General features: G+C 34.2%; 1 protein-coding gene across 8 annotated transcripts in view; it reads left to right on the forward strand.

Annotated features, from left to right (window-relative positions):
- USP15 (ubiquitin specific peptidase 15) overlaps window positions 1–12,765 on the forward strand; it is a 119,674-nt gene that overhangs the window by 47,003 nt on the left and 59,906 nt on the right. For 5 of the 8 annotated variants that reach the window (XR_009505414.1, XM_059936385.1, XM_059936382.1 and 2 more), the window contains one exon: window positions 3,057–3,118. Coding sequence is in view for 7 of the 8 variants with exons in the window: in XM_059936385.1 (XP_059792368.1) it covers window positions 3,057–3,118 (62 nt within the window). In the remaining variant the exon portion in view is untranslated. Of the gene's footprint in view, window positions 1–3,056; window positions 3,119–3,824; window positions 3,995–6,203; window positions 6,581–12,765 lie in introns of those variants that run through there. The other 3 variants (XM_059936387.1, XM_059936388.1, XM_059936389.1) reach the window with 3 other exon arrangements.

Below are 12,765 nucleotides of genomic sequence, written 5' to 3' on the forward strand. Positions count from 1 at the left end.
GGTATAGGATTTGTTTTACTTTGGAGAAGAAATTTCTCCCTTAACTTCCATAGTGATTTACATATATGTCTTGTATCATTCATTAAGTTATTTATATATTAAGCTCCCCAACTAGACTGTGAGGTCCTTTTTTTAGTTGGATTTTGTGTCCTATTTATTTTTATTTTAGTACCTAACCCAGAGCCTGCCACTCCAGTATATGGAAGTTTTTTGTTTTGTTTTGTTCTGTTTTATTTAAAATTAATACTGATATATGATGTAAGTTATTAAAAAAAATCAGAGGAACAGAAGGAAATTAATTTTTTAGCAAATGCCTACTATATATCAAGTATTGTACTCGGCTATAAAACAGTGATTTTCAGACTTATTTTAGCCATTATATTCTTATGTGAAATCTTATGAAATCTAATATGTATTACAATTAAAAGGAGTTACCCAGTTGAAGCTGAGTTTGACACATTTGGAACTCTACTGGTTAGTCAACACTCCCCTCCTTAGCCAGCCAACTTCCTCTTTCTGTCTTCCAAATAGGCATACACTTCTCTCCTTGGTTACCATCCATCAGGCCTTGAGGTAGCTCCAGGAGTACAATTTAAAATATATAGGATTATTTCTTTAAATCTTTCAGTAATTGATTCTGAGTAATGGCTATTATTCTACTCATCATGTACATTAGAAAACCAAGGCTTAGAGAATTTAATTTGTTATTCTTGATAGGAATGCATTTATCAGAATGAAGATGACAGAATAAATTATTTTAATAAGAAGATTAAATATCTTATTAAATATATTATTCTTATAAAATATCTTTAGGGACATTTGATCTTTTGAAATAGGAATGGTTCAAAGAACATGGATTAAATTTTCTAGGTTTTGTACCAGTTATTTTCTGACTGATGATAAATGAACTAAACACTATCTTAGACTTAAAAGAAGTTTGGTTTTTTTTGTTCTTTTTGTTTTTTTACTGAAATCAAAAGTGTCCTCATTAGAAAGTGGAACAGAGGTACATTATTGAAGAGTTTATCTCCCAAAATGGGTGGTCTTTATCTCTCTCCCTTGTATGTGTGTGTTCAATTTAATTAAGTCTTAAAATCTTTTTAAAAATAATTTCATTTTGAGTTAAAGTTTTAACCATGAGCAAAATTTTATTCAGAAAATGATACATTTGAATAAACAAGTGAGTTTTAACATTTCTGGTGGCATTCAACATTACTATCTGTGACTGTAAAGACAAAAAGAATTTAAAGTACAAATACTGCTAGGAATTAAAGGTTACAGTTGAACTTTAAATATATACTTGATTCTTCAGCTTCAAGACCTTCCTTTAAAAAACAAGCCATAAACAGTGATACTAAATGCATAACTTTGAAATTTTCTATAGGTAAAATCTTCTGTTTTATAACTGGTTCAAGTCCTCCTAGAGACAAAGTTTGTATGTATGTATATATTTTTTTTATATAGTATAGTTTCTATGTAGATGTCTGTAGAATTATAAGTTGTAGCAAAGGAAAACCTTTCTTCAGAAGTTAAAAACTACTCACTAAATTCAATTTTATAAATATGTAAAAATATGTAAATATATATCAGAATGATGCCAGTTGAGCATAATGGTTAATTGTCTGTGGTAGGTAAGGAGAGAAATATGATCAGGGAGGGATCAGGATGGGAGGTATACAGTGCACTTATTCATTATATGTTACATATACTTCATGTGTGTGTGTTTTTTTGTTTGTTTTTTTTGGCCGCACCATGTGGCATGTGGGAATCTTAGTTCCCTGACCAGGGATTGAACCCGTGCCTCCTGCACTGGGGGTGCAGAGTCTTAACCACTGGACCACCAGGGACGTCCCTCATGTGTGTTTTTTGAATGTAGGAAATAACTGTTTTTCTTTTAAAAGACAACTTTAGTATTTTAGTTAGCATACTCTTTCAACAGCAAGATTCCATGAGTTTTTTAAATCGCTATTTCATTGTTATATGTGTTCTGAATCAGGCTTACATTTTACATGGTTAAGATCCAAATGCCAGCTTATGAATTGCCTGAAACATATAGTCCACAAAAGTGTATTACTAAGAGTATACAGAACAGGTTACAAAATTGCAATTTTAAGAAACAAGAGTTAATGAAACTGAATATGTAGAATGTATGCAAATTTTTAATGCCTTGAATTTACTTCAAGGCGTGTTTTCTATATTATAGTTTTCCTGTGGAAATTTAGATATTAACTTGTTGAGACAATCACATATTTCTTTTGTTAATTTAATTATTTTTGTTAGTTTTTCTTCTTTGCACAGACTTGCCCCTAGTAAAAACTAGAAGAAAGCCTTCTCTTTTAGACTGAAACATATGAAAAAAGATTCTGGGATGTTTTAAAATAAAGTATAGCTCACCTTAGCCTGTACTTTTCATTTATTAGAGGTGTTTTTTGTCTACCCTGACCATGCTGCAGTAGGAAACTTCAGTCTGATTCTCACACACGTGGCTCTATCGTTTATATATTAAAAGATTTTATAATTTTATAATGTAAATAAAGACAAATTTCAAAGTCCCAAACAAATTATGTGTAATTATGTATACTCTGTAATTTGGGATTACCTTTGCCACTGTTCCTCAGTATTTGCATAATAATAGCTGACTGAGATCATACATCAGTATGTTTAACAACAACTATAACCATTTATTCAGCATCTGTTTTTTGCACAGTACTTTTACAAGCTACAAATAGAAAAGAAATAGAAAATGTGCCCTAAACTCAAGGAACTTATATTGCATCTAGTTTTTTATACTTAAAGTCATAGAACCAATGATTTTCCTTGTAGTGTTTTACCTTCTTTCTTTCTGACCGTCATTGCTGACTTCTTATGTTTAAAGTCTCTTTATCTCCCTTGACCAGCTTTGGAATCAAAATGCAAATACCTCTTCACCTTGTCTACTGTGTCCTTTAAGTCATCGCAGAGTTACTTTAGTTTCTTAGCATATACAGCTAATCTTCTAAAGCTATTTTAACTTCAAGGTTAAGGAAAAACACTCCTTTATTGTGTCTTATTTGCAGGTGTTAGTGATAGAACAGAAGAATGAAGACGGAACATGGCCAAGGGGTCCTTCTACTCCTAAGTAAGTGCTCCCACTTTTTATGGCTCAATGCATGATTTTGAAGCTTTGATTTCAGATAGTAAAATCCAAAATGATAGAAGAACCTAATTGTATATTGCAAATATATATAACTTCTTTATATTTTAATATTTTATTCTCAAATAGAAGTTATCTAAGTTTGCACTTAAATGAATATGCTGTAATTTAAAAGCCTTCCAATTCTAATCTCTTTTAGAATAAGGTACAGTATAAATACGTTATAAATGTAATGGTGCATTGTCTAATACAATCAAATCACTATTAAACATTTTGTTTAATATTTTTCAAGCATTTTGTGGTATTTTTAAAAGTGTCTGTTAAAAGAATGCTCTTTATCAAAATGAATCTGATGTGAAAGCAACAGATATTTTAAATCTAATCGTGAAAGCAATATTTTATTTATTTAGATACATGTGTTAGAATATAACAGCACAAGTAGAGATAAAGGAGTATAAGAATTGCTTTTGATGGTAAATGAGTGATTAGAAACCTTTTAAACTTTTTTTTTAATTGTGGTAAGAAAACATAACTTGATATCTGCCCTCTTAACAAAGTTTTAGATGTGTGCACTTACAGTATTGTTAACTGTAGGCACATTGTTGTACAGCAAATCTCTAGAATTTATTCATCTTGTATAACAAACTTTATTCCTGTTGAAGAGTAATTCCTCATTTCTCCCTTCCCCCAGCCCCTGGGAACCACCATTCTACTCTCTGTTTCTATGAGTTTGGCTAGTTTACATAGCCTCATATAAGTGGAATCATACAGTGTTTGTCTGTGATTGGCTTACTTTACCAAGCATACTGTCCCTTAGATTCATCAATGTTATCACATGTGGCATGATTTCCTTGCTTTTTTAAGGCTGAATAAAATTCCATTGTATGTATGTACCATATTTTCTTTATCCATTTATCTGTCAATAGACATTTAGGTTGTTTTCATTATCTGGGCTGTTGTAAATTATACTGCAGTGAACTTGGGAGTGCAGATGTCTCTTCAAGATACTAATTTCATTTCCTTTGGATATATACCCAGAAATGAGATTTCTGAATCATGTGCTAGTTCTATTTCTAATTTTTTGAGGAACTTCCATACTGTTTTTCATAGCAGCTGCACCATCTTACATTTCCACCGACAGTATGCAAGGGTTCCAATTTCCCCACATTCTTGCTAGTACTTGTTATCTTTTGTTCTTTTGATAATAGGCATCCTAACAGGTGTGAGGTGGTATCTCATTGTGGTTTGATTTGCATTTCCCCAATGATTTCTGATTTTGAACATCTTTTTAATATACCTATTACCTGTGTGTATGCCTTCTTTGGAGAAGTGTCTATTCAAAGAAGTCTCAGGCCCATTTTTTAATCTGGTTATTTGGGGGTTTTGCTGTTGAATTGTAATGAGTTTCTTATATATTTGGATATTAACCCCTTACCAGATATGTGGTTTAAAGATTTAAAAATAAGACCTGATACGGGGAGGGGGAAGGGTAAGCTGGGACAAAGTGAGAGAGTGGCATGGACATATATACACTACCAAACGTAAAATAGATAGCTAGTGGGAAGCAGCCGCATAGCACAGGGAGATCAGCTCGGTGCTTTGTGACCGCCTACAGGAGTGGGATGGGGGGTGGGATAAGGAGGGTGGGAGGGAGGGAGATGCAAGAGGGAAGAGATATGGGGACATATGTATATGTATAACTGATTCACCCTGTTACAAAGCAGAAACTAACGCACCATTGTAAAGCAATTCTACTCCAATAAAGATGTTAAAAAAAAAAAAACAAAACGTGAATCTGTACATCTAGAAGAAATCTTAGGGGAAAAGCTTCATGACATTGGTCTAGGCAGTGATTTCATGAATATGACACCAAAAGCACAAGCAACAAAAGCAATTATAGACAAAAGGGACTACATCAGACTAAAAAGTTTCCGCACAGTAAAGGAAGCAATCAACAGAGTGAAAAGGCAACATGCCGAATGGGAGGAAATATTTTTAAGGGTTTTAGGATTATCAGAAACACTTAGGGCTAGTTGTATTTCAATATTTGGACATTCTAAACCTCTGAGAAGTAATATGGTACATGTGCCACCTAATATTTTACTATTTTTGTAGAGTCCAGGGGGACTCTTATAGTTAAGCACATTAATATTCAGTAAGTATCCACACTAAGTAAGGTAAGGAAGGAGTGTAAATAGCATCATTTCAGTTCAGGTTAGATTGTCCTGAAGTGAATTATGAAAAATTTTTTAAGTTTTCAGAGCTTTTGGAATTTCAAATTTTCTGATAAGAGATTGTGAATTTGTGTTTTGAAATCCTTAAAATAATGATTCTTAAATAAATAAATAATTTAGTAATTGCTAACCTAGCTAATAAACTAAATTGCCAAGTGATAGTTTATTAGAATACAAAAAAAAAATTTAATCAGTATCTAGTGTATGAAAAGACTCAAAAAACTAAGAATAAAAGGGAATTCTCCTAACTTGTTAAAGCCTATAAACCCAAAATCTGTAGCAAACATTTAATTGAGAAATTTTGAACACAAACCAAATAAGATTAGCATTTTAAAAAGAAATAAAATTCACTATTTGCATATGATGCAATCTACATAAAATCCAAAAACAATCAGCAGACTACTAGAACTAAGAGAATTCAGCAACATTTTCTAATACAAGATTAATTTGTAAAAATTAATAGGTGTTTTCCATACCCATAGGTAAGCATTCTTTTTTATGAAGAACCAGATAAGTATTTTTAGCTTTATGGGCCATAGGGTCTCTGACTCAACTATAACTACTGATATAGCAGTAGGCATTGTGTAAACAAATGCGTGTGGCTGCATTCCAGTAAAACTTTATTTAAAAAAACATGGATTTGTCTTGTGAGCCATAGATTCCTGACCCTGCTATATAAGATTAGTAACCCACTTAGAAAATAGCATAACAAAGAATAACTTAATTAGGAATGCATAAAACCTTCATGGAAAAAAATTCTAACTTCATTAAAGACAAAAGATTATCGTGTACTATATGGCTTAACCTAGCCTGTTTCTCTAATTTTATCATGTCAGTGCCTCCTATTCAAAATTCTGTCCTGGGGCTTCCCTATTGGTGCAGTGGTTAAGAATCTGCCTGCCAATGCAGGGGACACAGGTTCGAGCCCTGGTCCGGGAAGATCCCACATGCCACGGAGCAGCTAAACCCGTGCACCACAACTACTGAACCTGTGCTCTAGAGCCTGCGAGCCACAGCTGCTGAGCCCGCGTGCCACACTACTGAAGCCCTCACGCCTAGAGCCTGTGCTCCGCAACAAGAGAAGCCACTGCAATGAGAAGCCTGCGCACCGCAACGAAGAGTAGCCCCCGCTCGCCACAACTAGAGAAAGCCTGCACGCAGCAACGAAGACCCATATCAGCCGAAAAGAAATAAATAAAATAAATTTTTAAAAAACCAGAAACAAAAACAAAATTCTATCCTGACCTTTTTTTTTCTGTTTGTGTGTGTGAGAAACTTCAGAAACTCATTCTAAAATTAGCATATTCCAATAAAGATCCAGGATTAGCTAAGTCAGTTTTGACAAAGAGGAGGAAGGGAAGTGTTTACCTACTAGATAGTAAGAATTACTGCAAAACTATGGTAATAAAAACACTATGATGCTAACAAAAGAAAGGCAAATAGACTGGAATAAACTAGTGAGCTAAGAAAAACTCCCGTGTGTATGGTAAGTGGCACTGCTAGGCAGTGAAAAACAGGTTGCTTAAAGCAGATAGGTGCTTAGGTTTTATTAGCAGTACTAACTATTTGGAGAAAAGAAAGCAGAATCACTGCCTTACACACTACATACAAAGACTCCAGAAGGACTAAAGACTCAAATAAGAAATGTAAAACTTTAAAGCTAATAAGATATTTTGGAGAATATCTGTGACTTAGGGATCACAGAACATAGTGTGAAAATTAATGTTTGATTGCATTAAATTAAGTATTTTTGTTAAAGGAACCATATACAAAGTTAATAGTCAAATGTCGGTTTTAGAAAATCTAAAACCTATAAGAGAATAATACCTACAGTGTACAAAGAACTGCTGTGAATTAACAGAAACAAAGCAAACAAGCTTTTAAAAAATAAAAGATATAAATAGTTTAAAGAAGGGGAAGCCCAAGTGCTGACAGGTAGCTGAGGAGATATACAAACTCACTAGTAATCAGAAAAATTAAAGCATGAGATACAACCTAATAGCCATCAGAATGACAAAAACTTAAAAGGGTGCTAATAAAAAGTGTTTGGAGGGTTGTAGGAGAAGTCTTATGTACTGATGGTGGGAGTACAAACTAGTACCATGCTATATATCAGTGTTTAATTAAATCAGGAATGCTTAATCCCTCTGACTCATCACTCAGCGGAATTTTTCACACAGGTCCCTGAATATACAGTCTTTGTAGCTGCGTTGTTTGTGATAGTGGGGATGTGAAGACAGCCTAGCTAAGTATCTATCTCTGGTAGAGTGAATCAGAAAAATGATGGTGATATACTGTGGAATGCCAGTGCAGCAGATAGAAGTAACAGTGGTGAGATCTTTAAAACTGGATAAACTTTAAAACAGAGTTGAGAGAAAAAATAAAAACAAAATGAGATTTAACTCATTACCATTTAGGTAAACTTAGAACATACTATGTAAAATGATAATATTCAAGAACATTGAGAAAACACCTGTAGTGGAGGAAAATAGTACAGATAAAAAACGTTTGAGGAATTAACATTTACTTTTATTTATATGTATATAATTGAAGTAAGGATACAAATTCTTTTTTTTGGGTAAATGGCAGCTTTAAAAAAAAAGTAGAATTCTGTGTGCTCATTGAAGTTACATTACAAGCAGATGTAACTTAGACAAATTCAACTCCAGCCAAAGGCATGTAATTTTAAGTTCCTCAAGAAAGAAACCTCAGGTTATTAAGATACAGAACAGCCTGTTTTATATGCTTAGAATTGTCATTATATCTGTCAGGAGACAACCCCTCGTCCTCAACATGGTATGAAGATGCTAGTTCTAATAAACATCACTAACCTGGGGTCTGTCCAGTGCTCATACTGCTTAGCACATAACTGTTTCCTACCTAGAGTGTCAAAAGCCAAGGAAAAATCATTAAAAGCTATAATATGGTGATAGAAGGAAGAATCACCTGTTGAGTTTGTTAAAACACTTGTTTCCTAAGCCCCATCCCCTAAATTTCTGATTCGGTAGATCTGGGTAGGGCTCATGAATTTGCAGTTCTACTAAGCTCACAGGTGATTCTAATGCTGTTGGTCTAAGTATCACACTGAGAAATTCCGTAGATAACGTTTCTTAATTATGTGAACCCCCATAGGCAGCAGCTTCCAGAGTCCTCCCCCAGACCAGCAGAATATAAATCTTTATGAGGGGACTCAGGAATCTGAATTTTATGAACAAGAAAATATAAGAACACCACTACAGTAGGCATATGTTCACTAAGAGAAAGCGTGTTAGTATCTAAGTGTCTGACTTTTCTATACCACTGAAAACAAAGAAATTAATTGCTCTGAAGGCTCTAAAATCATACTAGGCCCGTTTTTTTTTTGTTGTTTTTTGTTTTTTTTGGCTGCGTGCAGTCTTCCCTGCGATGCGCAGGCTTCTCGTTGCGGAGCACGGGCTCTAGGCATGTGGGCTTCAGTAGTTGCAGCACACGGGCTCAGTAGCTGTGGCTGGCAGGCTCTAGAGCTCAGGCTCAGTAGTTGTGGTGCACGGGCTTAGTTGCTCCGCGGCATGTGGGATCTTCCCGGACCAGGGCTCGAACCCGTGTCCCCTGCATTGACAGGCGGATTTTTAACCACTGCACCACCAGGGAAGTCCCTAGGCCCATTTTTATCAGAATGGAGACCATATAGCCTCATCTGAAGAAATGCTAAATATTAAAAAAAAAGTTAGGCGTAAAATATAATTTTTCATCTTTATATTCATGCTGCATTTTTAAAATATTAAAATGCTTAGTTTTTTCAGAACGTGCATTTCTAATCTAGTTCTTAAGCATCTCATTTCTTAAAACCTCTCAAAAACGTGATATTTTCTAATGATACCTTAGAAAAGCTTAAACCACTCTTTTTTTCTATTCTGTTAAATTTGACTATCTTCCAAAGATGTTGGCATTGGGTAGATAGTCTGATTATTCAATTGGAGATGAGTGACTAGTTACATTTTGTATTTTTTAAAAATTATTTTAAAGTAGAATAATTGTAGAATCCTGGGTGTTCCTGAAGAGACGAGAAACGTAATCAATAGATTATCCCTTACTTTCCAGAAAATTTGTTTAATGTTAACACCTTATTCCTCAGTTAGAAGCAGTACAACTTTATTAATTGACTAAATTGTACTATGAATTTTTTTCTGTATGGTTTCATTTAGGTATAACTATCTTGAAGAATGCCTTTGAGATTACTAACATTATGGAAATAAAAAGGTCCAAATTTTGCTGTTTTCCTGAAATAAGTAAAAATTCTTATGAGGGTAACATGAGAAGTTGATTTAATTCAGACATTTTCATTAATTGCTCAAGAATATTGACAAGAGACATGTGATTAAAAATCTGGTGGAAAAAGATAAGGGTCATTGATAACTGAAGAGGCAGTTTTCATGAGCTAGAAACTATTCAGAGAAGAATCCAAAGTCAAGGTAAGGCATGAGAGGCTAAAAAAAAACTAGAAAACTAAGCCAGTAGTTCTTAACTCATATGTTGTTCCCCCTGCCGTCTGTGTTGTTCTGATTAACAGAATTCCAAATTGGTGACTGAAGCACTAAGTATAAACTTGATCTAGTGGCATATTAGTATTTTTACAGCACTCTGTCCCTGAGTGCTCTGCTTGGAGAGAGGAAGCACTTTATAAATAAAACCACTGGGGCTTCCCTGGTGGCGCAGTGGTTGAGAATCTGCCTGCTAATGCAGGGGACACGGGTTCGAGCCCTGGTCTGGGAAGATCCCACATGCCGCAGAGCAACTAGGCCCGTGCACCACAACTACTGAGCCTGCGCGTCTGGAGCCTGTGCTCCGCAACGAAAGGCCACGATAGTGAGGCCCGCGCACTGCGATGAAGAGTGGCCCCCACTTGCCACAGCTAGAGGAAGCCCTCGCACAGAAACGAAGACCCAACACAGCCAAAAATAAATAAATAAATAAATAATAATTTAAAAAAAAAATAAAACCATTGCATACTATTTTTCAGTTAGGATAAATAATAAACATCTAGGTGACTGCAATATTCTGTTTTTGTTTTTTTTACACCAGCTGTTTTGCTATTGTACCTGTTGAAATACAGGTAGAAAAACTTAGCATATACTTCTTTAGAATTTTTTAAAGAGTTATTAAGCCCAATTTGCATATATAGTAATTGCACGGTTAACTGTATAAATGGATTCAGAAATGGTGGCTAGACCTATTAGATTGAAAATTCATATTAGGAAACTTGTCAGATAAAGTGTTTTCATTTTAACAATAAACTGTACAGAGACTCTTTAAGTATTTATAAGCATGATAGTCTCTGCTTATTTGAAACATTAATAGATTTGGTTATGACAGTTTTATTTTGATACTAAAAGAATAGTGGTTATTATAGTTCACAGAAAGTGCATTCTTAAAGTTTCTATGAAAGTATACAAATCTGTTACCAATTTTAACCTTGTTCAAATGCTGGAAATGGGGGATTGAGTGATTTTGGATGTAGGGGTCGAGAGGATGGCTCAAGAGCCAGTTTTTCATTTCTTGTCATTCATGCATGTTCATATATTTTAAATTAATAACATCTTCAATTTGAAATGCAACCTGTGAGCCATAAATCTAGGGTAACATTCTAAAACCTGCAATTTCTTGTCATTTTTAAAGACATTTTGAGTCTTTATAAATTTTCTTTCATGCTTCATCTCATTTTATCTTATTATTGGTCTCATTAAGAAAAAGACATAGAACACGACATTGTAAATCAACTATACTCCAATAAAAATTTTTTAAAAAGAAAAACACATAGAATGACTTTTTCTGAGACTCTAAAGTTTGAGGTAATGGAACAGCCAAACAGAACTGCCTAGGATGAAGTTAAATATAGGGAGCCAAAGCTTGGAGAGTAATGAGAACTGCAGGTATGGAGTTACATTCCTAGAAGTGAGAAATATTAGGCGTATGTGAATTATCTAATTAAAAATGTAAAGAACTGTATACTAAACCTTAAAGGGTATCCCTAAGTAATGATATAAAACAAAGATCAAATAGAAGGAATAATCGTGTAGTTTCAGGAAAACTTGGATTCTGTTTTGTCATAGAGGCCAAAGGAAAAAAGAGCTTCTAGAAGAAAGGGAATGGTAAGCAGTGCTAAATGATGCAGAAAATGGGGGAAGACAGAAGAGATTCGGTGTATTTGACAAATGGGGTCAGCATGATGAGAATGACAAATAGTAGGAAAAGAGGGGATGAATACCTAGTCAGAAAATGGAACACCTGGTATAGATCATTTATCATGTAATGTGCTGAAAGAAGAAAGATAACTAAGGTGTACTTGGTTGGAAAGGCAGGATTCCTGGAGAGAAAAAGAAACTATATATAAATCTGTTTGTTATTTAAATATACACATCCTTTCCTGGGTGTTTGTCACCTAACGATGAAGGCAGCATAATGGTAGAATGAAGTTCTTGTGTACTGCTATTTACCGATAAACTGGTTTTTTCTGGTTATTTTATTTTGGTGGTCCAAACTCCAAATCTTTTTTGGAAAAGCTTGTGCTTGTACATAAATACACACTTCCCATAACTCTGTACTTTGAGGTTCCTCAATTTAATATTCATTAAGATCTTGAGTGTGTATGCAGATTTTCCTTTGAAATGCTGAAAATGCACATCGATTAAATAAATCTTTCCTTCATGTAAACACTGTTACCTACTTTCTTTTGTGGTAAGATAATGTATAACCTAGTACTATGTCTCCAAGTTTTACCAAAGAGAGCATGGTCACAGTCAAGCTTCTTAGTTAGTGTTAGCTTCAATATTTAAAAGCCATATCCAAATTTAATTGAAATTAAGACATTTACATAGTATATTTCATGCACAAATGAATGTAACTTAAGTATTCAGTTCTCATATAGATGCTTGATTCAGAGGTACTCACAAATAACTATTGGTTATTTTATTTCTTCCTTTCTCCCCTGGTTTGTTCTAAAAAGGATTTGAGCAATTTACAGTAACACATGTAAGTCAAAGTTAACTATATGAATAGATACAAAAGTCAGGACAAATGGAAAATAAACAATTGTCATAGTAAGATGAAACCGGAGAAGTTAGCTGGTAGGGAGCAGTAAGGGCTTTTGAAGTTACTAAAATTAATCTGCATATGTATGAACTTATTTTGGATCCTGATTCAAACTACCCAGTTTTTGAGACAATTGGGGAAAAAATGTGAACATGAACTGACTATTAGATTGGGACAGACAGTAGTATCAAAAAAGATTTCTTACCTGCTAGGGATGCATACTGTAGTGTTTACAGGTGAAATTATAAATGTCTGGGATTTGCTTTAAAATTGTCCAGCAAAAACATGAAGGAATGTGGAGGCCAAGGGGATTATAAATAAACCAAGAGT

This window comes from Balaenoptera ricei, chromosome 10 (genome assembly GCF_028023285.1).
Source record: "Balaenoptera ricei isolate mBalRic1 chromosome 10, mBalRic1.hap2, whole genome shotgun sequence".
In the NCBI taxonomy this organism is placed as follows: Eukaryota; Metazoa; Chordata; class Mammalia; order Artiodactyla; family Balaenopteridae; genus Balaenoptera; species Balaenoptera ricei.